This window comes from Bos grunniens, chromosome 7, assembly GCF_055505025.1.
Source record: "Bos grunniens cultivar Pamir isolate PY7600 chromosome 7, Bosgru_T2T1.0, whole genome shotgun sequence".
NCBI classification, from domain to species: Eukaryota; Metazoa; Chordata; class Mammalia; order Artiodactyla; family Bovidae; genus Bos; species Bos grunniens.
This window is the reverse complement of record NC_141171.1, coordinates 39,349,104-39,376,374: the sequence shown is the minus strand read 5'-3', so window position 1 is coordinate 39,376,374 and position 27,271 is coordinate 39,349,104. Positions and strand designations below refer to the sequence as shown.

Here is a 27,271-nt window from a genome sequence, read left to right as displayed (position 1 = left end):
GCTCCACAAAGCATGTCTTGGCAATTCATGTGGCTATTGGTGGAGAGCTCAGCCGGAGATGCCCGCTCATGGATCTCTGTGTGGCTCAGGCCCCTCCCAGCCTGGTGGACGAAGGGCCATTCCAAGAGTAGCGTTCCAAGAGGCAGGAGGCCAGTTAAAAGCCTCCTCCAGAAGGGACACAGCGTCATGTCCACAGCATTCTGTTGGTCCCAGAAGTCACAGAACCCACCCAAGTCAAGAGGGTGAAGAAATGGACTCCAGCTCTTGGGGGAGGGTGAGGTCCCTTTGCAGAAGAACCCGAGGGATGGGATCAAGCATAGCAGCCCTCTTTGGAGACTGTTAAAAGGCTGTTGATGAACCACGAAAGACATAGGGATTCTTGGCCTCTGGAGGAGAAGAATTCAATCGGGGGCCAGTGACGAGGCTTGATCACTCAGAGCTTTTGTGTAATAAAGTTTTATTCAACTATAAAAGTGATAGAGAAAGCTTCTGACATAAACATCAGAAGGGGGCAGAGAGAGTGCCCCCCTGCTAGCCTTTAGCAGTAGGTTATATACCTATCAGTGAGCTGTTGATTAGAGAAAGGAGATGTCTCAGAGTGGCACCCACAACATGCATTTTGAGATAACATTGGCACCAGGTGAGTCATCCCAGACATAAAACGCTTGGCATGAATCTTGAAGAAAGGCAGTTTTCCAAGTAAATATATAGTTTCATTAACATAGATTAGGAGAACAATATATGAGGAAAACATACAGGTTTGTTGAGCCTTTATCGGTTCTGAGTCCAGGCAGAACCAACCTGAAGAAAGACTGAGTCTAGGGTAAATATATAGTTCATTAACATAGCTGAAGACAAACATTTCCATAAGAAGAACACCTTGGTTAGCTCAAGGTTTGAGAAAAGTTAAGTTCAGGTGGAGCCAGGTGTCATCATGGCAACACAGAATTTTAAGAGAAACCTCTCTTTAAATTTGTGTAGAGAAGGAAAAGAATTTGACACTTGTTTGTTTCCTCCTGACACTTTAGAGAAAGATAAAAAATGTCTGACACTTGGAGCCTGTTTCCTCCGTTTGGAGACCCCTGGCCTTCCTCCCTGTTATCCTCTCACTGTGGTCCGTCACTTCCAACGCCCTTCCTCTCTCCAGGCTGGGTTAAGTGGTTTTGCCTCCAGAAATAGCCTGGTGGTTTCCAAACCACCCTCCTGCCTTTCTCATCAAACACCTATTTGCTGACTAGATGGTTTTCCCGAGGCTCAATCCGGACTTTATAAGTAGAGACCATCACATGTACAGTCGCCGCATCCTCAAGGTAGACTGGCCAAGTCTGGGCTGCTGGTGTGCACGCTCCCCTCGACTCATCCCGCGTTCCTAGGGGGAGACCTCAGCCATCCGATCCTGGGGGAAGAAGGGTGTCCAGCCTCATTCCAAGTAACTCAGGAGAAGTTAAACACCCTCTAGAACATGCTCAAGTGTTGACATTCATTTTCTGCCTTGATAAGGAGAGTCCATATCAGTGGTTCCCACTCTGAGCCTTTGAATTGTTTAGCAGGTGATTCCTAACACAGTGTAAAGTGAGACAGGAATCACTCCCCACTGCCACTCTGAGCCATTGTCTTTTGGCTGGAGTTCTAGTCTCTTGGTCAGGACCCTGGCTAAGTCAGACTGGTCAGAAGATCTGTGTGGTGGACATTGAGAATTTCAGTTAATTTTTTAATTGGGAAGACAAGTGAGCTATGTCATATGTGCCATGGTCTAGAGAGGCAAGTTTTCTCATAGCGTGGGGTCCACAGATGAAAAAAATCTGTCTAAAGGAGACTCTTGCCTCAGTAGCCAGAAGAGATCCTGCCCTTCCTTACTCTGTAACCCTGGGTAAATCGTTATTCTCTAACCCCTGGCTTCTTCATCTGTTAAATAAGTAGCAGTGCCCTGGCCAGGTGGTCACAGGATTGGGTGAGACAACCTCACCCCTCAGCGCTGGGCATGCAGCAGGGGCCCAATCTACAAATGCCTTCTTCCTTTCTTGGCAACAGGTGGGTTGGGAGTTGCTGGCACTGTGAGCCAGGGATGCCCCATTACTGTGCCCTAAGCCAGTACTGGGAAGGCACCCCTGAGAGCATCAGGAAGTGCCAGGGGCTCTTCAGTCTCTCCTCCTTTCGGGGACATGCCACAAGGTGAGGGCTCTGGCTGCCTGAGGTCTAACCCATTACTAACACAGCCAAGAGTCAGAGACTGGGTGCTGCAAGAAAGAGATGGTGTGTACCTTTGTCGCTTTTTTGTTTTTTTAAGATAATTATAGTTTCACATGCAGTTGTAATAAATAATATCCCATGTTCCCATCATCCAGTTTCCCTCAATGGTGACATCTTACATCGCTATAGTACAACCACAACCAGGAAACTGACATTGATATAATACACCAACCTTATTCCAACTTCACCCATTTTACTTATTTGTGCATCTGAGTATTTCCATGCAATCTTATCACTCTTGAGATTTGTGCAACCACCACACAAAAAGCCCTCCTGCTCTCCACCTATAGCTGTAGTTACCTCCTTTCGAGCCCCCATCCCTAACCCCGCTGATCGGTGCTCCATCTGCGCAAATTTGCATTCCAAGAATCTCGTGTAGCCCAGTCATCTAGTAGCCATCTTTTGAGACTGGCTTTTTTCGCTCCGCATAAATCTCTTGAGACGCATCCACGCTGTTGCATGAGTCAGTGTTCTGTTTTTTATTTATTGCTGAGCAGTGCTCCGAGATATGGACGTACCCCAGTTGGTTAACCATTCACCATTGAAGGACATCTGGATTGTTTCTCATGAGGAGCTATTGTGAATAAAGCTGCTGTGAATGTTCACGTATGGGTTTTTGTGTGGACATGTTTCTAATTTTCAATATTTTCAGTGTTTCTCTGGGATCAATGCCTGAGAGTGTGCCTCTAGCACTTAATAAAGCCAGAGCTGAGCGACCAGGAAGGTCTTTCAGGAGGCAAACAGTCCCCTCCCTTCCAAAAGGAAGGGGGCTGTTTGGGCACGTGTGCTTTGTCCCACACCTAATACGTCTCATCTCTCGCCTGAACTCCATAGCTGGGCTTCAGGCACTGAGAGCTGGAGCAATGATGCATATGGGGGAGGGTACGAGATCCTATTGGTCTCTCATGCAGAGGTGTAGGTCATGTCCCTTTATATACCAAGGGACCTGTCCTGTCCCTTTGTATACCAAGAAGTAGCAAGAGGCGCAATAACAAGGCCCTTTCCTCTGAGCCGGCCGCATGCTGGGAAGGCGAAGACATCTGGCCACCCCTCTGAGGAGGCCTCTATCTCTCTCTCTGGAGGCCAGAACTCCCTCCGCCCACCCTCAGGGTCATGCTGGGCCCCATCTCTTTCAGGGAGATCCAGGGCAAGATGGAGCTGCTGGGCCTCCAGGGCCTCCAGGACCCCCTGGGGCCCGGGGCCCTCCTGGCGACACTGGGAAAGATGGCCCCAGGGGAGCACCAGGCCCAGAGGTAAAAGAGGGCATGGAGCTGGACCACGCGGGACGTGGTTACCAAACCTCCCAACCCTGATCCCACAACCAACCCCCACCCTATCCTATCCCCAGCCCCAACCCAGACTCCTACTCCAATCACACCTTAATCTAACACAAACCAGGTCCTTGACCCCAACATAGGCCTTGATCCCAAGTGAAAGAGAAAGTGTTAGTCGCTCAGTCATGTCAGATTCTTTGTGACCCCACGGACTGTAGCCCGCCAGGCTCCTCTGTCCATGGGATTTCCCAGCCAAGAATACTGGAATGGGTTGCCATTTCCTTCTCCCAGAGATCTTCCCGACCCAGGAATCAAACCCAGGTCTGACCCCAAACTCATTTCCAAATCCAGATCCACACCCCCAGTTCAGACTGTTATCCAAGCCCTAACTCACGCCTACAGACTCTGGCCCAACTCTTAACCCCAATCTCTAACTGCATTTAGATTCTGACCTTGGTTATAATCTCAGTCCCAGTCCTGACCCTGAAACCCTGTCTCTGCACCTCTCTACCAACCTCTTCTCCCTCTCTCTCTTTTTTCTCTCTCTTTCTCCCTATATGAAGCCACTGTTGTGCCCCTAGTCCTAACCCAAACAGCGGGGTCAGACCTCATTGTACCACCCCCTTTCCCTCCCCCAAGGGCTCAGGTTGGACTGTGCTTCCTCCAGCGCAGAGCTGGCACCACCCCCTAGACTGCCTCCAGGGTCCCCTATCAGGGCAACTGCTCAACTAGCTCACCGATTCCTTGTTGTGCTGGGCACATAACTCCCTGAGCCTCAGCTTTCTCATCTGTGAAGTGAGGACAGTGACACCCACTTTTCAGAGGTTTGGTGAGGACAAAAGTGCACTTGCATGAGAGAACGTACATGCAGCCCCAGCCCAGGGTCTGGCAGGAGATACAGGCTCAGGCAACTGTGACACCCCAACCCCACCCCGCCTCAGTGCTCTTCTCTTATGCCTCCTCAGGGTCCCAAAGGAGAAGCTGGACAAGATGGTGCAACGGTCAGTATCCAGGGCATTTCAGAGGCCTGGGCAGGCAGGACTGTGGTTCGAGGCCCAGAAGCTCCTCTCCCCTGCCCACCCACAGCGGGACTGGGCATGCAGCCCAGGGTGCATACCTGGGCTCTTGCCCCCACCACCACTGGGAGCAGATGGGCCAGGACCCAACCCCAGCAAAATTCTCACAACCCCACACCCCTGGGAGAGAGCCTGCAGTCCACTCATCACAGCTTGGGATCTAATGCAGATTTCTGTCCAAGATACGATGGCTCAGCTGGGTTCCAGAGACAGCCCTGCCATCCTCTGGGACTTGACGTCACCCTTTATAAAACAAGGATGTTAAGAAAGACAGCCCAGATGCAGCCTCTGGGATGATGTCTAACACCCCTTCTTCTCTTGTTCCAGGGCCCGAGTGGACCCCCAGGCCCCAAGGTGAGTGCCTCTCACTCCTGTCTCAGGCCTGGACACAGGGGGCCCCTTCACCCGACCCCTTTCTCCTCCTCCTCCCCCACTGGAGCCAAAGCAGTGGGGTTAGAAGACCAAGTTCTATAACCTTGAACAAGTGACATCATCTCCTCTCTGGGCCTCAGTTTACTCCTCTGTCAAATGAGGTCATGACAGACTTTTCCTGCCTTACCTTCACAGCAGGTTGTGAGGACTGAATAATAAAGCCCGTTAGCTTGTCAGCTCTCTTTTCTTCCTTCCTTAAGCAGCACCTGCCAGGGTGGAAGGCAGGCTGTGGTCATCCCTGAAGGAGCCAGGGCCCCTGGACTGGGCAGGAGAGAAAGTGGGGGGAAGGAGCTATCCTTAGTGAGCATCTTCTGGGAGCTGAGGGCCTCCAATGCATTCCTTCTAATCTCACAACTTCCTTCTGAGACTGGGGGCATTATAGCCCCCATGAGCAGTGACTTGCCCAGGATCACTCAGCTTGGGAAGGACCAGCTCAGGGTTAGACTGGAGTCCAGGACTATCAGCCCCATCACCCATGAGAATCTCTCTGAGGAGCTCAGGGTCTATGGGCTATGCTGGGTGGAGGTTATCAGAGCCACTTCTACCAGAGGAGGAGGAGGCTGGTGTCCAGGTAGCTCTGACCAGGCTAAGCCCAGTGTTTCTGGGAAGAAGATGGGGGTGGAGGGCCCCTGTGGAGGGCCTTCTTGGCAGGGATGTGGGAAGTGGCTGGAGATAAAAGCAGGGGCTGGGCACAGCGGGACCAAACCCAAATCCTCGCTGTGGGTGGCTGCTCTTACCTGTCTCAGAAGTCAGGATCACATTCATTCATTCATTCATTCACTCATTCTTAGAGAAATACATCAAACACATAGAATTACTCAGGCAGATCATTTGTTCCCATGTCAAACTGGTTCTCAAAGTGTGATCCTGGACCAGCAGTATTATCAGCATCATTGGGTCTCATTAGACCCACGTGTTTGGGGCCCAAAGGCACTGAGTCAGAGACACTAGAGGTGGGCATGCTCTGTTCAAGCAGCCCCCAGTGGTGCTAATGTGCCCTCCAGTTTGGGAACCACTGACCCAGATTGATCTTCCCCCATTGTTTCCCATGGCTGGGCCTCCTCCTCCTCATACTGGACTCAGCAAAGCTGTGCCCTCCCCCAAAGTGCCATCCCCAGCCACCTACTGAAGCCCACACTCTCCCTGAGTCCCTCTCTATCCCACCATTCCTTTATATTCTCTTCCGGGCATATCCACTACCCAGCATGAGGCTGTGAATTTATCTGGATATTTCCTGGCCCTTGGTCTCTTCTGACCCACTGAGCAGGGATCTTGTCTGCCTGGCCTGCAGAGGGTGCTCAGAGATGTTTGTTCACAGAGGGAATGAATTACCTCTCCTTCAGCCAATCCATTCCTTTTGCACATACCTACTGAGCTGTGTTCTGGGCTAGTGGGGACAGGGGACGGAAGTGGGTCTTACCCCACCCCTGCCCTAGAGGGACAAGGAGGGGAGGGAGAACTGCCCTGACCCAGTGTGATCAATGCTGCTACCAGGAGTGGACTAGTGTGCTAGGAAATGCAGAGAGGGGATGGCCAGCTGACAGCCAGAGGACCCAGCCAGTGCACGCAAGTCTGAAGGCTGCAGCCTCCACTGTTCTCTCTTCAGGGGGATGACGGGATACCAGGCCAACCAGGGCTCTCTGGACCCCCAGGGCCCAAGGTAGGTACACATCCTTCCTCCTGTGGTCCCCCTGCCTCCCATCTCCCCAGTTCCCACCTGCCTGGTGAAGCTCCTACCCAACCCTTTTACATCACAGGCACATGGGCTGATGACCAGGGCAGGCCAGAGGGAGGCCAGCAGGAAGGCCAGGGTCCCACTCACCAACAGGCCTAGCAAATCATCCAGGCCACTGGCCTCCCCTTACACCCTCAAGTCCTCTGGCTCCCATTTCAGGTGGCCCCACTCTGCCCTTCCCCCAAGCCAGGAACTGGCTGTGTTCCTTGGTCCCTCATCCCCTTAAGACAACAACCAAATCCTGGCCAGGCTTCCTCTAACCTGACTGAGCCCCTGAGCTTCTCCAACCAAACCAGAAGGAGGCCTGGGCCTGAGTCCTTGGGGCTGTACTGAACTCACCACCCCCACCCCGGGTGGGCTCAGGCAGTTTCTCAGGACCTCCTCTGGAAGCCCGCAAAGCCTGGAGGCTCCACAGCAGACACCTCTGTTGCAGGGCCAGTCAGGGAGCAAAGGGGCCGCAGGTAGAGAATGGCACAGACAGAGCCCAGGGGCCCAAGGTGACATAATGTGAGCTGCTCTGGTTTCCGAAGGCCCATCCTGGGGGAGACTGGTTTCATCTGCAATCTGCCCTTTTAAGCTGGGAGTCCAGAAGGTCCCTGGCCCAAGGGTCTGGGCCCTGGCAATCAGAGGCTGGCCTGGAGTCAGGTGGCAGGTGGTCTCAAGTAGTGACAAGGCCTTCACCTTGTAGCCTTGGGCCCCTGGGCCTCAGTGGCCCATCTTGTCTACACAACAAGGGGTCAGAGGAAGGTCCCACAGTTCCTCCCTCAACTTGGGAGATGCCAGTCACATCCATTCGGCCCTGTGCTCTTTGGAGAAGAGGCAACTGGAGGGGGCGGGGGAATTTTGGCTTCAGCCATACACACCTGGCTGCAGCCATGTGTCTCCACAGGGGGAGCCCGGCCACCCAGGCACTGATGGAGCCACGGGGCAGCGGGTAAGCAGTCCCCCCACCCCAGCCACACCAGTGAGATCCAGGGACCTCATTCCTTCCAAAGCCCCTGTCCCCCAGACACCCCAGAGGAACAGTGGAGCTCTGAGAACTTGGAGTCTTTTTATTTTAATACTAATATTTCATTAGTGGGTTGGGTTTTTTTTTTTTTTTTTTTGCTTTTTAATTCTTAATACATGCTTTGGGTTAAATGTTCAATTATGGATGTGAAAAGGAGAGTCCCATCCTCCTCCCTCTTCTCCTCCTCCCCAGGCAAGAGTCTGCCCTCCTAGACTCTTTTCCTTGGCACATTCAACATAGATTTCAATATGTCACGGATGGCATTATCCTGCATGACGTATGGGGGCCTTGCCTTCCGCCCAGCCCCACTTCACAGTTCACCCCTGTCGCCAGAGCACAACCACCGCAACTGGTCCCAGATCTTTTGTGATGAGCCCCTATCAGCACCTTGTTCTTGGCCCTGTGATCTCAAGCAATCACATCCCCCCCCCACGCTCCCACAGGCTGCCTCCCTCCTCCAAGACAGAGGTCTAAGCTGGCAGCCTGCTGGTGCGGATGGCCAGGGAATTGGATTAAGCACTGAGCGTGGCAGTTCAGTGTACACCTTCCAGTTCCATAGAGGCCATGACTGTGGAGGCAGCTGGCAAATGAGGCCCTGGCCGGGTCTCTCCTCTGGTGCAGCTGGCCGCAAGCCTGAGCAAAGTGCTCACACCCCCTGCTGCTCTAGCAGAGGAGTCCAGAGGGGAGGGGAGGTTCCGAGGGGAAAGGTGAGGCCAGCAGTAGGGCACACGTCTGTACCTGTGTCGACGAGTGCGTGTGCAGACACATACGTGTGGACGTGTGCGTGGGTGGGTGTGGACTCAGAACCAGGAGTGAAGGGGAGTGTCAGCACCTGGTGCGTGCAGCCTCCCCCCGAGGTTAAGAAACTGCGGTGCGAGGGCAGCCTCCAGCTGGCAGGCCTGTAGTTGGCCTGCACAGTGTTTTGGAGGGTTTGGTGTTTTTGTTTGCTAACATTTAAAAATCTGAAGAACTTCACATCAAAGTCAGGCTCTCCATTTTCTCTCAAGGATGAGCCTCAGCGGGCTTCGGTTCTCACGTGAAGGTGGATCACAGGCACCTCCTGTGAGGTGGAGGCGTTTTCCTCAGTTGGCCCCAGGCCTCCCCTCTCCCTCGTGTAACCCCCTGCCTGGCCCCCAGAGTGCTCACTCAGTGAGCCAGGGTGCCAGTTCCTGAGAGAATTCGAGAAGACACCGTGCTGGGGGCCACCCAGTGTCCAGCTGAGAGAGCTGGCCCACAGGTCACAGGCCTGTGTGCAGCCCCAGTTACTAGGTTCTCGGGGTGAAACAAAAATGCCCACGATGCTCCTCCCTGAAATTCTTCCTCTTCTTCCTGCCTCAGGGTCCCCCCGGCCTCAAGGGTGAACAAGGAGACACAGTGGTAATTGACTACGATGGCAGGATCTTGGACGCCCTTAAGGTAGCGTTCCTGGTGGACCCCTAGCGTTCCTTTCCTGAGGGAATATCCACTCACTTTGCACACTTTTTTACACGAGGCACCAGGGGTAGCTTAACACAGACTTAACACATATTAGGTAACGTCACCAGGTACCTAATATGGAAATCAGTACTATGTGGAGTCCCACACGATGCTGAGAGAGCCACTGTAAATGGGCCCATGTGGCCCTGAGCTCCTCAGAGGCTGAGGCAAAAAAGGGCAGGTCACCCTTGAGAAGAAAGAGGCAGGGCCTCTCGGGGCCTTTCTAGGAACCAGGGGCTGGAAGGCTGATCTCCTAACAACCATTGGGTGAGAAAGAAGAGCGTGGCAAAGCTTGCTCCGAGTGACTCGGGAGTTGTGCGGCCTCAGCCCTGTCCCAATGCTGGGCAAGCCCAGGACCCATCACCAACTGGAGAGAAGGGCTGGGGGCCAGCTGCTCAGAGGCACCGGGAGAGGAGCTGGGGTGGGGAGAGGTGATCCGCAAAGACTGGGTGTCAGCACCGAGTCCCACCCCAGCTTCAATTTCAGTTGTCTCCCACAAGCCTCAGGGACACATGAGCTGATGGTAACGGTGCCCACCCCAGGCCTGCGTGGCGTGGAGTCGTGTGGCATGGCCCAGGGCTGCGCCTGTACATGGCTGCTCCAGAGCCTCAAGGAGAAGCTCTGTGGGAGCAGAGAAGCGGGGAGGTGGATTGTGGATGCCAGGCAGGGACGATGACTGGATTTGTTGGGCAGACACAGAGGGGTGAAGTCGAAAAACACATACTGAGGGGCAGGCTAGCTGGGGAATGGTGTGGAAGGTGGAGTCACTCAAGGCAGAGAGGCCACCGGGAAAGCAGGTGCTGGGCCTGAATCTGGAGGAGGGTGGCTGGAATGGAGAAGGGAGTAAGACCAGGGCATCTCAATGGAGGCACCGACAGGAAGGGGCAGGTTGCAAGATATGGAAGCAACCTTAGTGTCCATCAACAGATGAATGGATAAAGATGTGTACACACACACACACACACACACACACAGACACACACACACACACACGCACACAGTGGAATATACTCAGCCATTAAAATGCCATTTGCAGCAGTATGGATGGATTTGGAGAGTATTGTGCCAAGTGAAATAAATCAGACAAAGACAAATACTATATGATATCACTTATATGTGAAATCTAAAAAAATACAACAAACTAGTGAACATAACAACAAAAAAAAATAAGCGGATGCACAGATATGGAGAACAAACTGGTGATGACCAGTGGGGAGAGGGAAGGGAGAAGGGATGATAGGGGTAAGGGGTAAAGAGATACAAGCTATTATGTATAAAATAAGCTATGAGGATATATTGAACAACACAGGGGGAATATAACCAATATTTTATAATAACTATAAACGCGTATATCCTTGGACAGTGATTTGAAGCACTATATTATAGTGATTATAATAGTATATACTATTGTATGTCATATATAATATTGTATATCAACTATGCCTCAGTCTTTAAAAAGGAGGGGGCAGGTAGGGGAGAGGAGATGAAGGGAAGAGGCCTGGGACTTGCTGGACTCGGGGCTGAGTGACAGCAGCCTTTGTGACGGGGCCTGAGCAGGGGTGGGGGCAGGTGGCCTGAGGTGGGCAGGTGGCCTGAGGGAAGGCTGGGCAGGGACGGGAGCTCGGGAGTCAATATACTGTCCCCTCCCCGTGAAACCAAGGGATGCCCGGGAGCAGCGGACAGCACCAGAGGTCACAGGAGAGGCAGAGGCCACAGTGCTGGGCCTCTGCTGGGGATACAGTTTGGGGCTGGCTTTGAGTGCCAGCAGGGGTTGGTTTTACGTTTGCTTCTAGAGGCAGTGCAGAGCTGTCATGGGATTGAGCAGAAGCGTATTGTGATGAAACGTATACTGAGGGCAGAGGGGTAGACACTGTGCTGTCTTACCCGATACCTGGTACCAGCTGCCAGGCCTCCCCCAAAACACAGGCCTGACCTGGCTAGGTGGGGAGGGGGCTATATGGTCTACGGCCTCAAGATGGAGAGGTGGGTGGGCAGTGATGGGCAGGCCCCACCTAAACACTGACCCCTTGACTTTCACACACAGGGTCCTCCTGGGCCACAGGGGCCCCCAGGGCCACCAGGGATCCCCGGAGCCAAGGTCAGTGCAGACGTAACTGTGTGGTCCCCTGGGTCTCTGTCTCCAGGGCCACCTCCAGGGTCTCCTCTCTGCCTCTGCTTCTCTCCTGGCACCTTGGCCTGGCCTCTAGAGTTCAGAGGAGGTGGCCCTGCTCCTTCCTAACCAAGCGGGATGCCTTCTTCCTGGCCCTGGCTTCTCCCTGCGATGCCTCATTCACACATATAATCCATAAATGGGCCCCTCATGATGTTACAAAGTCCTGTAGATTACAGAGCCGTTCCTATGGCCTGTGCGTATCGTTCACACCTGCCCACTTGGCTCAGAAGAAGGAGCCCAAGACTTTAAAATCAGGCAGGATCTGATCCCAGCCATCATCCCTGGGCTCTGTGGCCTGGACCCTCAGCCTCCACCTACCACAGCCACGGCCGCACCTGTCCACAGGGCTGAGGAAGTGGAGGAGGCACTGCTAGGCACGCAGTGAGCTTCTTCCTGAAGGCCCAACCTCAGGGACCCAACCCAGGGCCAGTGTGCTGGTCAGAGTGGGCAGCCTGGCCACAAATCCCTGCCAGGGGCCAGGGCACCATAACCCCCACCTTGCTGTCTGTTCCCTTCCAGGGCGAACTCGGATTGCCTGGTGCTCCTGGAATCGACGGAGAGAAGGTCTCTGGGCCTTTCAATTCCTTGGTGATGCTGTGCCTGATGCTGTATCAGGCTGAGTGTGTGTGTGTGTGTGTGTGTGTGTGTACACGTGTGCGTGCAGAGTTCTAGAAAACAGAACATTTGCTCTGGAGCCAAATCCCAGTTCTGCCCATAGACCTCAGGCAAGCTACTCGCTTTCTGGCAGCCTCGGTTCCTCGGTCCCTCAGTTCCTGAAGATGGTAAAAGGGCTGAGGGCTAAATAACGGCACACGGAACACACTCGAGAGTAGTGCCTGGCATGTAATAGCAAAGAGTCATCTCACTGTCATTATTAGTATCAGTGTAAGTATACACGCATGTGTATGATCCTGCGTAGACACCACAGTGTCCACAGGTATCACTTAACATTCACGGATGTGCCTTTAGCACTGGGTCCCTAGTGTGTGACTCAGAGTGGACGTTATACAATCAGTCGAATGAAGGACTGCAGCAGCTGGTTGGGTGACCGAGGGATGGTTGGTTGTATATGGGGTTGGGGGCTCTCACCATTGGCTCCTGAGATGTGAGCACAGGGTTGGCCCTGACCCCATATGCACCCCTCAGTAGCTACCCATTCCCACTTGCTCTGCCCCCTGCCCCACCCTGCAGCCCTGCTTGCAGTAAGACAGGCGGGGACTGCCCCTTCTGTGTTGCCAGCCAGGCCCCTCTGTTCCTTCATCACTTGGTCTGGAGGAGAAGACCCACAAGGAAGAAGGGAGGGTCTGGCCTGCCTTAGAATAAGCTCTGCATAGGGGGAGGGAAAGTGCCTGCTGTATCTTGTTCTGTGATTTTCAGGGTCCCAAAGGACAGAAAGGAGACCCAGGAGAAGCCGGACCAACAGGACCCAAAGGGGAAGCAGGAGAAATGGGCTTGTCAGGCCTCCCGGTAGGTGGCTGGGTAAGCCCCCCTGCTACTTGCCCCATGTGAGGGTCCCAAGGTGAATGCAGGCCCCGCACGGTGGCTGCCAGGGGCTGGGACTCTGCGGTCCTAGTCTCAGCCCAGTCTCAGCCCCAGCCCACTGGGCCTTTGAAGGGAAGCACTGGGATGCCCTGACTCTGAGCCCGCACTTCCTCCCCTGCAGACAGACCTACCACTTACATCGAGAGGCCTCCTTAAGGTGAAATAAGGAGGCCCCGCCTAATGGCAGATGACTAGACGGGGAGTTCTGACAGCCCAAGTCTGCATGCTGCTCCATCTCACTGACTCTGGAACCCAGCACAAGTGACCTAACCTCCCTGGGCCTCAGTTTCCTCCGCTCTAAAATGGGAGTGATAACCTCCCCTCCCACAAAGGGACACATGGGCAGGGCTGAGAATAGGGACCCACTGTCATCGCCATTTTAATCATTGCTTTTGTCATGAGTGGCCAGACGCGAAGAGCTGCCACCACATCCATTGTCCATCCATGAGGCTCACTCGGCTAGAGAGCTGGTGCCAGGATTTGAACCCCAGGTCTTTGCTCCTAGAGCCCCTGGCTGCCCCACAGGAAACAACTTATACTGCTGTTAAGATGCTCTCTGAATACCCACTGATTTAGGGAAAGCTACTGAAGATGCACTGCTTGACGGAGGAAGGAAGGGGAGGTGCTGAGCCCCGTGGGTGGCAATTTTGGTGATAGACAGAAAGGGCTCAGGGCCATCCTGTCCCGCAGGGTGCCAACGGCCCCAAGGGAGAGAAGGGAGAGTCTGCATCTGACAAGCTACAGGAGAGCCTGGTAAGGGCACTGCTGACGGTCTCTGCTGGGGGCTGGCTGGGGCCCTGAGCCTTGGGACACAGGGCCACCTGGCCTGACCAAGCTCAGGGCAGGGGGCCGGGGGGGGGGGGGGGGGGGGGCGGGGGGGGCGGGGCGAGCCTCAGGCCATCTTTGAACCCAAAGGCCAGCACTGGGCCTCCCACCCGGCAGTGCCTCTTGGGGGCAGTGTGGAGCGCAGTGCCCAGCACCCAGGGAGTGCTCCTTCAATGTCCGATGAGCTCAAGTGTGGGTAAGTGAGGGGTGGTGGGGCAATGGGCAACTAATCCACCTCTGACCCTTCCTAGGCCCAGATCATAGCAGAGCCAGGGCCCCCAGGCCCTCCTGGTCCCCCAGGCCCCATGGTAAGAAAGTTTGGCTTGAAGCAGCTGGGATGTGGAGAGGGTGATGGGCTTAGGCCCAGAGGACAACAAGGTACCCCAGCGGGGAGGAGACACATCAGGCAAGCCAAGCAGAGCCCAAGTCTGGGCTTGGGAAGCCACAGGGCCAATGAGTGGCCTGGAAGCCTTTGTGGCCGCTGCAAGAGGGCCTGGCCAGGAGGTCTAGACCTAGCCTCATGGCCTTTCTAATCTGGGGCTTTCTCCTCCTCCTCCAGGGCCTTCAGGGGATGCAGGGTCCCAAGGTGAGTTCTGAAGCATGGATGGGAACCCTGGCCCCTACTTGCTGCAGGTTCACAGCCTGGTTGGTTCTGCAAATTCTTGCTAGCAGGCAAAGTGAGAGCCCCACAGTCGGCCCCGGACCAGCCCTGCATCTTCCCATGGCCTGGCCATTCCCAAGCCCCTGCCAGCGTCCTCAGAGCTGGTACTCCCCGACCCACACTCAGCCTCTCCGTTCCTTGCCCCCTCCCCTCTTCTCCCCTCAAGCACACATCTGTCTCTCAACTGCCCACAGCCTGGACACAAAGTCCTGGCTTTGGTGTATATTACGTAACGTCATGTTCTCTGCTCTCCAATTAAAACTGTGAGTGTGGTCTGCCCGTGTCCCCTCGCCCAGGGAGGCCAGCTGGCCTGACTGCATCTCCCTCGTTTACCCTGGGGGAGACCACATCTCCGCATCCCCAGCTCAGAGGCCAAGCGGGGCCTCAGAGTCATGGAATCCTAGAGCTGAGTGGGGCCGAATATGTAGCTTGAGCAGATGTGCAGCTTCTGGTTCTGTTTTATTCCGAGGCCTCCCCAGATGATGTTTAGAATAAGCAGCTGCTGTCAGGGATGAGGTCCAAGACGGGGACTCAGAAACCCAGTGGCTGCTCAGCCCTGCCACTTCCTGGCTGTGCAAGTGGGCCTGTCCCTGCCCTTCTCTGTACCTCTGTTTCCTCTTCTGTGAAATGGGTGTGACTATAACCCACCTTCCAGGATTAGTGAAAAAGCCCATGTGTAAGAAAGGATAAAACATGCACACCCACATTCTGATATTTGCACAAGAAGGAAGCCAGGGCTAGGCTTGTCAGAGCCTGGAGTCTGTCCCTCTGCCCCGCACACCTCGGTCCCCGGTCAGGCCCCAGGCTTTCCTATTCTGCCATGTGTCTGGCCCCCTTAACTGGTGTCTCCCCTTTGCTTCCAGGGCTTGGATGGAGCAAAGGGAGAGAAGGGCTCGTCGGGTGAGAGAGGACCCACCGGCCTACCTGTGAGTGTCATGAGCCTTGTTCATCCTCAGAGGGGCTAATTTCTGTAATTGTCATGACTCTTGACACATTCCTTTTCCACCCAGGGGCCAGCTGGTCCACCAGGCCTTATTGGGCTGCCAGGAACCAAAGGAGAGAAGGTAACCACCTTCCTTTAATGTCCCCCAACTATGGTATCACTCAGTCCTGGGGGCTCAACCCCTGCGCTTCACTGGTCCCTAGGGCCAGAGTCCAGGTTCTGTGGACAATTCAACACCTCCTTCTCAGCCTCCTCACATCTCCTCTTTGTCTCTTCTCAGGGCAGACCCGGGGAGCCAGGACTAGATGTAAGTAGTTCACCATCCACTGTGGCTGGGTCTCTCCCGTTTGTAACTTTTGCCCTCATGCTGCCCTCTGGATGGCTTGGATGTGTCCCCATTCCCCATGGCTAGACTACAACTGGCTGGTTCCACTCCTGTCCACAGTGCAAACCCAACACACAGCCCAGAGTAGGTGCTTTCTTGATAGATAGATGGGTGGTTGAGTGGATGGTGGATGATGGATACGGTACAAAGGATGGGTGGGTGGAGGGATGGGTAGAGGAAGGATGGGTGGATGGTATGTAAATGAGTGATGGATACAAGCAAAAGATGGATGGTGGATGGATGGATGATAGCTTGACAGATGACGGATGGAGGATGATCGAGGATGGAGAGTGGATCCATTGGAGTAGGGAGGTAGGAAGACCAATGAGGAGCATGTTGCAATATCCTGGTGAGAGATGATAAGGCTTCAGCTATGGCAGTACTGCAGGAAGGAGAAGAGAATTATTAATCCAATGTTGATTGGATCAGGTATCTTTTGGTTGCAAGAGATGGGAAACACAAGTTAAACTGGTTTAAACTGACTCATAACTGAAAACTCCATATGTGTGACACATAGATCCGGGGCTCAAGTATGTCAACACAAGCCAACCTCTCACCCTCTCTTGTCTCTTCTTCCTCTTGAATCATTCCAATTTCCACATGGTGATGAGATGGAGCCAAGAACTCCAAACTTGCATCCCTCTAAGTCCAAATCCTGGAGAAAGGCATTTGCCTCACTCGTTACTCTTTGAGAAAAAGTCTCATCAACTCTCATTGGCCCCAGCTGGGCCAATGCTGAAATGTCACTCGGCCATAAGAATGCAGTTCCCTAACTGGCCAGACCTGCTCATAATGTTCCATCCTGGATCTGGGGGTGGAGTTGGTGAATTGTGAAAAGGGAGAGTGGCTCCCAGGAAAATCAGATAGCTATTGCAAGGGAAATGGTGACCAGATGCAGGTAGGCTGCAACGACTCTGGTGCCTACCCTAAACTTCAGGGAGAAAGTGTCACCCTACACACAGGAAGAGGAAGAACTCTAGGCTGAGTTTCTGACTGGAGGGTTCCACTAATGTTCCAGGAGAAGAAGACACTACTGAATCCAGCTCAGGCTGTGGACCCAGAGAGGTAGTGGTGGTGGAGCAGAAGGGACTCTATGCCCCCAATACTGTGGCCACTGTGGTCCAGTGGTTAAGACTTCAATCAGGGGGCAGGGGTTTGATCCTGATCCCTGGTCAGGGAACTAAGATCTCACATGCCATATGGTGAGGCCAAAGTAAAAAGTCAACCCACTCCAATGGGCCCAGCTGAAATGGGGAGTCTGCTCCCCATTTCACACCTCACACCTGGACAGAAGAGCCCCTCTTCCTGGCACGCCATGGTGTCTGGTTCAGATCTCTATCACTATGAGTATTGATCATTATCTTCTGCACCCCACTGCCTGTCACGTTAGACTCTGTACCTTTGTACCTGTGGGGTTCTAACTTATGGAAGCGACTTAGTGATGACACAGGCCTTTGAAAGAAGAACTTATTACTTACAGTTCTCAAGGAAAGGGCGTGCCCCACATGGAACCACATGGAGACGCAGTAGGTTTGGTTGGCAGGCAGAAAGGAGTGGGGGAGAAACCTAGGGCAGGGATTTTACTGGCATTTCTCTGGGGAAAGTGAGGCAGAGCAGAGTCAACAGTCTAGGATTGGCTAGTTTGAAGAATCCTGGCAGGCTTTGGGCTCTAAGCATGGTCTCTAGTTGCCTGCTACCTGGCCCTGGGATGATTTGGGGCAGGGAAAATATTGACTTGGTGTGTGAGTTAGGTAGAGGAGGTTGTTCCAGGATTGGTTGGTTTACATCTGAAAGGCATGCTCCCTGCCTAGCTCTTTGCTATATCTAAGGGTTGGCTACCTCTAGGAGAGGCAGCCTCTCCCCAGCCAGCAAGATTTTGATGATATCAATATATCAGAAGATACAGAAAATAAACAGCATAATAAATATAAGAGTGTGCATGCTAAGTCACTTCAGTCGTGTCTGACTATTTGCAACCCCAGGGACTATAGCCCACCAGGCTCCTCTGTCCATGGGCTTCTCTAGGCAAGCATACTGGAATAGGTTGCCATGCCCTTCTCCAGGGGATCTTCCCAACCCAGGGATCGAACCCATTCTCTTATGTCTCCTGTATTAGCAGACGGGTTCTTTACCACTAGTGCCACCTAAGAGGGAATTCAGCAAATCTGGTTTTCTGCCCTCAGCATTCAGCCCAAAGCCCAATTCCTAGTGGATGCTTACAAATGTTGACTGGGAAGATGGACAGATGAACAAATGGATGGATGGGTAGGTGGATGCATAAGAGTTTCAGCCAAGTGCAGAGAACAGAGAGCATCATTTCTTGGTCTGCTGAAGACGGTGATATAACTTCCATGGGTTTGCTATGTTTAAGCCCCCAGCCAAGCCTGGGCCAGTGTCTGCTGCACCTGACTTGACATGAGACAAAGCTCTTTGCTAGCAGTTCTGCCTGAGGGCTTCCACCCAGAAACAGCAGTGGTGTTCTACTTTGGAGGAAGCCGTGCCAGTGTCCTGAATGCAAGCTTTTCTCTGCATCATCCTCATACCCAGCATCTGTGTCCCCTAGAAGCCAGGGATGGTCCAGCTTGTAACATGGATATGTGCAGAGGGAAGGGGCAGAGGTGGGTGGGAGAGGTAGAGAGATGAAGAGATAACCAGAGCACACCTCAAACTTCATTGTCAGGTTTAACCTTTAATCTTTTTGACAGGGTTTCCCTGGACCTCGAGGAGAAAAAGGAGACCGGAGCGAGCGTGGAGAGAAGGTGGGGAAGGTGGAGAGAACGTGAAGGGTAGGAGGAGAGAAGGAGGGAGGCAAGCAAAGAGAAGGAGGGAGCAGGTGGAGAGGAAAGGACATGGGGGTCAGGAAGAAAGCAGAGAGAAGGCGGGGTGGGTGCGGGGAGGAAGGCTGTCTGTGGGCAGCAGGGCAGGGGGCTGCCGGCCCCAGGCCCATCTCTGTGAGGGACATTGGAGGCGCCCTGGGCCTGGCAGCCACCATCACACCCCATCTTCCTTCTTGCCCAGGGGGATCGCGGTGTCCCGGGTCGGAAAGGAATGAAAGGCCAGAAGGGCGAGCCGGGACCCCCAGGCCTGGACCAGCCGTGTCCTGTGGTACGTGTTGGTGAGACAAGGGAGCCCAAACCCAAGTCTTTGCAGCCCTCGGAGCTCAGTTGCAAGTCCCAGAGGCCCCAGGTGCCCTGCCCTGGGGTGTCCACACTGCTGGGGTTACCCTCTAATCTCTACCATCACCAAGGCTCCTCTCACTCTGGTCATAACCCCTCCATGGGCAAGGCGCAGGGACCCACTCCGTCTAGAAGATGGAAGCCCGGTCAGGGACGGAGTCTGTTTGTTCCTCTACTCAGCTTCTTTGGACCTAAAGGGAGATGAAACCACCTTTACCTCTCTGAGGGTCTGTCCTGTCCCAGAGGAGGCTTTTGCTGGTCTGCATAGCTGCACATTCACCCCTTGCATCTCCTCCGCGTGTCCCAAAGCCCTTTCCCCTCACAGCCTTTCTCCTTTCCTGCTTTTTTACCACAGCTTCTTGTGGCCCACCAGACAGACCTGATACCTGAAATAACCAAAGTTCAGTCCTCTCCTTCTAGAAGGCAGGGAAGGTTTACATGTCAAACTCTTCTAGTGGAACTCAGAAAAGACAGGAAAAATAACTGAGTTTCCATATTGAAACTCACCAGTTACTCACATCCCCCCATCTCTGCCAGGGCTGTGGTGGGGGAGAAACCATGTTGTGTATCCCCTTCCAGAGGGGCAGGGCCAGGGACCCCAAAGTCCAATCTTCTGACGTCAAATGGGTCACTTAGCCCTCTGCTCCTTAGTCTCCTTATCCATGCAACAGGGGTTCTAATCCCTACCTCCAGATGGCTTGGAGGAGGCAATGGGAAAAAACAGGAAGAGCAGCGGGGAGGCAAGCATGCACTACAAGGACCAGGGACAGCAGGGGGACAGGGTGGCCCGGCCCCAAGCCCCAGGCCCTGCTCAAGACTTCCCTCCAAGTCATCAAGCCTTTGTCTCTGAAACAGGAGAATCTTAGATGCAGAGGCAGGCGAGGGGCGCCAGGGTCCAGGGGCCTGGCCAGGGGCGGTGGACCCTGCCCTGCGGTATGCAGCCTGGCCTGCTGTGTGTTGTGTGCTCTGCTGTGCTGGGCGTTCTGTGCTGCCTGTGCCCGCTGCCCTGCCCTGCCTTCCCTTCCATTCTGTCCCTCCTCCCCACTTCCCCTTGGGCCCCAGCCTCAGCCCCCAGGGGTGCATGAGAGTGCTGGGGGTAGGGGGCATGCTCCCCCGTGTCCATGGTCTTGCTGTGTGCTTCAGAACAGAGTGAAGTGTCATCCACTATGGCATCCACCAGGGACGCTAGGCTGACTGGCGGGTCAGCCTTGGTCCATCACCAGCTCCCCACCACCAGGCCGCCTGAGGAAACCCACCTCCCTGCTTGTGTCTGATGGCTCCAGACTATCCCCACTCCAACCCCATCACACACACACACCTCCCCACCCTGGCCCAGTGTCCACACTGACCTCAGCCCATCCTGTCTGCTACTCAGATCCAAACACAGGGACCAGGACAGGCCAAAAGGGAATCCCATTTCCTGGACTGTCCTTCAGATATTCTTGGACATGTGTCTGAAAGCTCTCAAGACCACAGGGTGAGCTACCAGAACCTTCATCACAGCTGCCAGACAGAAAGACACACAGGTGCTCGGTGGGACCAGGGCCAGGCCTGCTCCTGGCCTGGGGATATCTAGCACAATGCCCTATACTCCGTGGTGTCCTGGTTCCGCCCACAGCTACTCGTGTCCCAGCAAAGCCCATGGGGGCATGCTTAGAACAAGCACCGAGGGTGGCTGTCGTGTTCCATGACCTGACTACCCTGGTGGACAGGGCAGGCATTCAGGCCCTGGCCTCAGGTGGCAGCTCCCTGGGCTGCAGCTAGCTCCTCCTGGGGCAGGAGTGTGTGGAGCACAGGGAGCTGCTGACCAGCCCTGCCTCCTTGTCACTGAAACCTTCTTCCTTTCCAGGGCCCCGATGGACTGCCTGTGCCTGGCTGCTGGCATAAGGTAACTTTCAGGGAAGAGTCTCCAAGGCAGGCTAGGAGGAGTGGGAGAGCCAAGGGAACCCTGGGGCTGAGTGCCTGCCGCTCCCTACATCGTGATGGAACAGCCGGGTCTCCCCAAGTAACCCTAGATTTGACTCTCCCATCGTGTGGCCCAAGACCCAGGGCTGTGATCCTGGTTGTGAGCAAACCACCCTCTTGGTCATACAGGGCTCACTCAAGCCCTGGCCCAGCCAGGGCAAAGCTATCAGCCCCTGAGACTTTGTTCATACTGTCCCTCCCCCACCCCAAGAGAAGGTGGAATTCAGGAGGTTAGGATGAGAGGACTGGGGGGCCATACCTCTTCCCAAGGAAATAGGCAGGACAGGGATACCCAGATCAGAAACAGGGCTTCTGGGCCCCCCAGTTCCCTCCTCACCCTCAGTCTTTCCCTCCTTTTCTAGTGATCCTGAGCACGCAGTTCACAACCTGTATAGATCCATGTGGACATTTTTAATTTTTGTGAAAACAAAACAGTAATATATTGATCTATTTTCACGGGATGCAACACCAATACTTGTGGCCTTTTAACATCAGAGAGTGTGCCCAGCCCAGCCCCAGGACAATCAGTGTGTGAAGCTGGCAGGAAAGCGGACAGGCCCCCTGGGGGCACTGTGTACCTGCAGGGCTCCCTCGGGGCTTGGCTTTCCAGGAAGGAGATGAAAGTAACTTGCCTGGCTCAGGAGAGGCTGCAGAGAGGCCAGGTTGGGCTTTCGGTCACCTGAGAGCAGAAACTCCGGCTGCTCCGCTGCCCTGCAAGAGCCTGCCCTCTGAAGCTCTGGAGCTCCAGGCCATGCCATCCACGAAGGCTTGTGGCATGAATAGCAAACACAACTGATCTTGGCCTCTCTGGCCTCTGCACTCAGCCACAGCCAGCTACCCACCGCTCTGGGTCCCCTTGGGCCCTGGGTTCACCAGGGCAGGATGGGACTTCCACCCAGCACTCATAGCTGGAGCTGTGGGAAGCAAGCTAAGCGGGCAGAGCTCCCATCGAGTGCTGTAGGCCTCAGGAACCAGCCTGCCTGCTGTGAAAACCAGTGTCCTCTGGCCAGGAGTGAAGGCCAGGCTCTGTGATCACTACCACGTGGACCCAGCAGCAGGGAGCCCTGTGAGCCTCGAGCGTGGAGGTCCCAGGCTGGAATGTCTGTTTCCTGCTTTTCACCACACCCCCACCACATGAGGGACGTGATGGGACTGCCAGCCTGAGGAGATGGACCGCCAGCTCAGAGTTTGGGCCTCGATGGCCCCAAGTCTCCCCACCCAAGGGAACTCTGGCCAGCCTCCCAAAAATGAGTCCTCTGAGGGAGCTATGCAAATGAAAAGAGCCTCGGGGCTGCTTCCATGCCTGTCTGAGTAGGTGGCCTGTGCCCTCAGACAATGATGCTCTGAGAAAAGGTTCCCCGCTTCTGACAAGGGGCCCCAGCCACCAGCTCCAGACCAACTACTTGCCTCCCCTCTCTGTGTAGATGGATATTGTTGTGTGTAATAAATCACAAATGCGGGTCTGGGTATGTCTGTACTTGCAGACTGGCCCTAGGCCCATCCCTAGGTGAGGTTTCAGCTTGGTCATTGCTGTGTGGGGAGGGATAAGAGAACTCTCCCTGGGCCAGAGCCACCTCCAGAAACCAGAATAAGTATTTCAGGCTCAAGGCAAAGATGAGGTTTGGAGTTAGGGAAACATAGACTCAAGGCCTAGCCCAGCTAACATACCAGCTGAGCCCTCTGTCCAGTCACCCATGTCACTGAGCCCCTGTGTGTTCTCTGATCTGATGAGCCATGACTACTGCATAACAAATCACCCCAAAATCTGTTGCCTTAAGACAATGATCCTTGGGAATTACCTGGTGGTCCAGTGGTGAGGACTTGGCACTTTCACTGCTGGGGCTTGGGTTCAATTCCTGGTTGGGGACCTAAGATCCCGTAAGTCACGTGGCATGGCCAAAAACAAACAAACAAACCAGGAAAAAAAAAAAAAAGATCCTTTCTATTTCTGTCTTATAGTTCTGGGAGTAATGGACTCAGTTCAGTGGCTGTCACTCAAGCTTTCCCACATCCAGCAGTTGATATTGCCTGGCCTCTGATGGCCAGCACACCTCTCTGTGTGGTCTGGGCTTCCTCACCATAAGGCTGTTGGATTCCCAGGGTGAATGTCCCAGGTGGGCCAGATGGAATCTGTGTCACCTTTTACAACCAAGCCTCAGAACTCATATGGTATTACTTCCTGCCAGAATTAGAGGTTCACCCTAACTCAAGGGAAAATTGTCCATGACTTCACTTTCACTTTTCACTTTCCTGCATTGGAGAAGGAAATGGCAACCCACTCCGGTATCCTTGCCTGGAGAATCCCAGGGACGGGGTAGCCTGGTGGGCTGCCATCTATGTGGTCGCACTGAGTCGGACACGACTGAAGCGACTTAGCAGCAGCAGCAGCATATTTTAAATGTGGGAAAGGAGATCTTGTTTCAGCCATCTTAGAAAATTCTACATCCCAGTTGATCCTTAATCCTGAGAGAGGGGACCAGCAAGTGTGCCCATTTCTCAGGTGGCAAAACCAGGCACATGACGGGGCCTGCCGTGATGGTATCCCAGCCTTCTCCCTCCAAGAACTGAGGCCTAAGGAGGCCATAGTATGAGCAGTACCCCCAGGCCCCACCATGTGGCCTCCTAACTAACAAAACAGGTCCAGCCACATGCTGGCTCAGGAGAAGGAGCAGGTCGAATCTCTGCCCCTTTTCCCCTCCGTTGCTGGGAATAAATGGCAGGCCGTGCTGCTCAGCCAGTCGTGTGGGCCACCAGGGAAGTCAGTAACATGAAAATGAAGGAAAACACAGGGGGTCTGTGATGACTGGCGGAGACCACTGGACATCCAGGCATCCTTTGGAGCTCCAGCATCACTGCACACGTCCCGTCAGTCATCACTCCAGTATTCTTGGGCTTTCCTGGTGGCTCAGACGGTAAAAAAATCCGCCTGCAATGCAGGAGACCTGGGTTTGATCCCTGGATTGGGAAGATCCCCTGGAGGAGAACATGGCAACCCACTCCAGTATTCTTTCCTGGAGAATCCCCATGGACAGAGAAGCCTGGCTGGCTACAGTCCATGGGTCGCAAAGAGTTGGACACGACTAAGAGATTAAACACAGCACAGCACACCACCCAGGTAACTCACTGGATCCCCTCACCAACCTGTAAAGGGCGTATGTGGTTGGTATCATTATTTCTGCCTTACATGTGGGGAAAGTGGGGTTCCAAGGAGTTAGTCCCCTGCCCAGGGATGCACAGTCAGGACATGGTAGCAGGCTTGGGGCATCAAACTGAGGTTCTTGGATGTCCTCCAGTTTGTCTTTCCAAAATTATTTGGCAGAGCATGGAGTCTATGGGGAGCACTGTGATGCTGGATGGGCAGAACCTCATGAGGGTAGAAGCCACATGTTCCTCCTTCCCCAGATACCTGGGTGTGGGGGTTGGGGTGGGGGAGAGGAAGGGGTCTTTCCTGCTCCTTTGGCCGGGACAGGGCCATTCATGGTCCATTGCTGCCCTCTTCTGGCCTTGTGCTGTATATTCTCAGGTTTTGCAAACTTCAAAATTGAGAGTCTGCAGAGTCCTCAAGAGCTTGGGGTAGGGGCAACAGACTATGCAAGAGTGATTGACTTGCTGCGGTCCCAGCAGAGACACGGGGAGCACCCTGCCTCAAAACTGAGCCTTCAAGCCTGGGGACCTCGTGTTCCCCTGCCAAGAAGGGCAGCTGTGCCTCAAACTACCCCTTCCAGAAGCGAAAGAACACATTTTTGGAGCCCCACTGTGTGCCATAGCATGTAAACTAGTCACAAAGATGACTTCCCCCTTTTGCAGATGAAGCTGAGGCCAGAGAGGAGTGGGCTTACTCCGGTCTCCGTCCTCCTGATCCCTAGAATACTACTGGAAATGCATGGTTTGCTTTTGGTTACCACAATGATTAGGGGACACTCCTGGCATTAGTGGATAGGGCCAGGCACATCAAACATCTGATATGCATGGGACAGTCCTGCCCAGTGATGAACCATCTCAGTGAGAATGCCAATGCTGCCTGCGTTGAGAAACAACATGCCCTAGCTTCAAATCTTGACTCAGCTACTTCCTCTCTTCCCCTGCCCCACTGACCTCCAATGCCACCTCAAAGGTCAGACATGAGAGAATGGACACAGGAGTGCTTAGCATGGGGCCAGAGGAAGAAAAGAGTGGGCTTTTCTGAGCAGGAAGAGGGGAGGCTTCCTGGTGTTGTCCTGCCCCTCTTGTAGATACTTTCAGCCCAGGAAATGGCCAATCCTGGTCTGACTTCCACCCTCCTGACTCTGGACATCCCAGGAGTGGGTGAGATGTGAGCTGGGCCTGACTGTGGCCTTCTCACCCTCTACCTCAAAGCTGGAAAAGTTCCTGAGGTAACCTGACTTCTCTGAGCTGTCCTGAGTCACAAGACAGGCTTATGTTTGGGCTCAAGACAGGGCCAAAGATAGGCCCCTCACAGGACTCTCAGACTCCCTCTGCCACACAAACACATACACACTAGCACACACCTGCCTACCTGCTAAGTTGCTTCAGTCGTGTCTCTGCGACCCCATGGACTGTAGCCCACCAGGCTCCTCTGTCCATGGGACTCTCCAGGGAAGAACACTGGAGTAGGTTGTCATGCCCTCTTCCAGGGAAATCTTCCCGACCCAGGGATCGAACCCACTTCTTTTATGTCTCCTGTCTTCTTTACCACTAGCACCACCTGGGAAATCCACAAGCATACCCATTACATATACAAAGCTGGAATTGCACGATGTACAGACAGCTATGGGTCTCTCTACCAAGGAAGAGGACCAGATCCATTGAGAAAATCAGTGACCACATTTCACATGCAGGGAGGGGGGCTTGGCCCTCAGAAAAAAACTACAGGCCAGAAGCAAACTTTCTTGGTTAATTTGTGAGGAATTTTTTTTTCAAGAATCATACCTAAAGTTTTATTCAGCTTTACATTTAAAAGTAAGAAACTTCATTCTGTGTGTGAAGATGAAAAAGTTCTGGAGATGGATGGTGGTATTGGACGCACCTGAGTGTATGCCGTTAATGCCCTTGAACTTGTACACTTAAAAATGTTAAAATGGGGACTTCCTGGTGGCCCAATGGTTAGAATCCACCTTCCACCACAAGAGATGTGGGTTAGATCCCTGGTGGGAGAGCTAAGATCCTGCATGCCACAGGGCAACTAAGCCCTCACGCCTCAACTAGAGAGCCTGTGTGCTGCAACTAAGACCCGACACAGCCAAAAATAAAATATTTTTTAAATGTTAAAATGGTAAATTTTGTTATGTGTATATGTTACGACAATAAAGAAACTCCAAATATTCTTTAATAAACGCCTTAAGTGGGAATTCCTTGGCAGTCCAGTGGTTAGGACTCAGAGCTTCCACTGCCAGGACCCAAGTTCAATCTCTGGTTGGGGAACTAAGATCCCACAAGCTGCACAGTTCAGCCAAAAAGTTCAGCCAAAAAAAAAAAAAAAAAAGCCTTAAGTCTGGGAGAAGAGATGAAGAAATCAGAAATGAGGGGGTGAAGCAGAGGGCTGAGACTCATGAAGAGGTGACAAGAAGGACAGCAGGAGTCTCCCCTTTCTCCAGCCTGCTCAGGCCACCAAGCTCAGGCTGCAGCCTCCCGCCCTGGTTCTAGTGTTCCCCAGGGCAGAAAGTTCCAGGAGGGGCTCTCTCTCTGTATGCTGCTTTCCAGTCCCTTAGGGGCGTTCTCCTCTCACTCCCTGGAGTTGGGAGTCCAGTCTTGGCTTCACTCTTGCTATGTGTTTAAGAACAAGCCGGTGCTCGCTTCGGCAGCACATATACTAAAAACTGGAACGATACAGAGAAGATTAGCATGGCCCCTGCGCAAGGATGACATGCAAATTCGTGAAGCGTTCCATATTTTTACGTGTATACCTGTGGCGGATTCATGTTGATATATGGCAAAACCAATACAATATTGTAAAGCTAAAAAATAAAATAATTATTGATATAAAAAAAAAAAAAGAACAAGCCGTTTCCCTGTCTGAGCCTCCGTCTCCTGGCCGTGGATAAGGCTCAGGAGACCTTCTACCTCTCTTCCTAAACACTGTAAGATTCTCATAGTGGTTCTATAGCTCGGGTTCACCCTGCGTGCATTCCAGCAGGAGTCCCAGAGGTCACGCCCAGGACCTCCTCAGCAAGTCCCAGCAAGTGGCCTTGCGCTCTCCTTCTGCCCTTTCTGCTGCTCCTTCACAGGACTGTGCAGTGGTGCTCTTTCCGCTGCTCATGGACTTCCCCTGCCTTGAGACCCGAACTATGCCGGGTGCCTGCCACACGTTCCCAGGGAAAGCTTACGGCGCATCCCATTTTACGCTCGGGGA

General features: G+C 53.6%; 1 protein-coding gene and 1 non-coding gene across 2 annotated transcripts in view; both read left to right on the top strand.

Moving 5' to 3' along the window:
• COL23A1 (collagen type XXIII alpha 1 chain) overlaps window positions 1-22,428 on the top strand; it is a 397,795-nt gene extending 375,367 nt beyond the window's left edge. The window contains exons 8-26 of the mRNA XM_086411033.1: window positions 3,387-3,503; window positions 4,490-4,525; window positions 4,928-4,954; window positions 6,639-6,692; window positions 7,657-7,701; window positions 9,115-9,192; window positions 11,297-11,350; window positions 11,945-11,989; window positions 12,803-12,892; window positions 13,658-13,720; window positions 14,044-14,100; window positions 14,352-14,378; window positions 15,317-15,379; window positions 15,464-15,517; window positions 15,677-15,703; window positions 18,487-18,540; window positions 18,800-18,886; window positions 20,807-20,845; window positions 21,285-22,428. Of these exons, the coding sequence (XP_086267159.1) occupies window positions 3,387-3,503; window positions 4,490-4,525; window positions 4,928-4,954; window positions 6,639-6,692; window positions 7,657-7,701; window positions 9,115-9,192; window positions 11,297-11,350; window positions 11,945-11,989; window positions 12,803-12,892; window positions 13,658-13,720; window positions 14,044-14,100; window positions 14,352-14,378; window positions 15,317-15,379; window positions 15,464-15,517; window positions 15,677-15,703; window positions 18,487-18,540; window positions 18,800-18,886; window positions 20,807-20,845; window positions 21,285-21,287 (1,020 nt within the window). The 3' untranslated portion in view covers window positions 21,288-22,428. The remainder of the gene's footprint in view (window positions 1-3,386; window positions 3,504-4,489; window positions 4,526-4,927; window positions 4,955-6,638; window positions 6,693-7,656; window positions 7,702-9,114; window positions 9,193-11,296; window positions 11,351-11,944; window positions 11,990-12,802; window positions 12,893-13,657; window positions 13,721-14,043; window positions 14,101-14,351; window positions 14,379-15,316; window positions 15,380-15,463; window positions 15,518-15,676; window positions 15,704-18,486; window positions 18,541-18,799; window positions 18,887-20,806; window positions 20,846-21,284) is intronic.
• Window positions 22,429-26,707: 4,279 nt separating this feature from the next.
• Window positions 26,708-26,815, top strand: LOC147369114 (U6 spliceosomal RNA). Its single transcript, XR_015168707.1, has one exon. It is a non-coding gene; the product is annotated as a U6 spliceosomal RNA (small nuclear RNA).
• The last annotated feature ends 456 nt before the right edge of the window (window positions 26,816-27,271 follow it).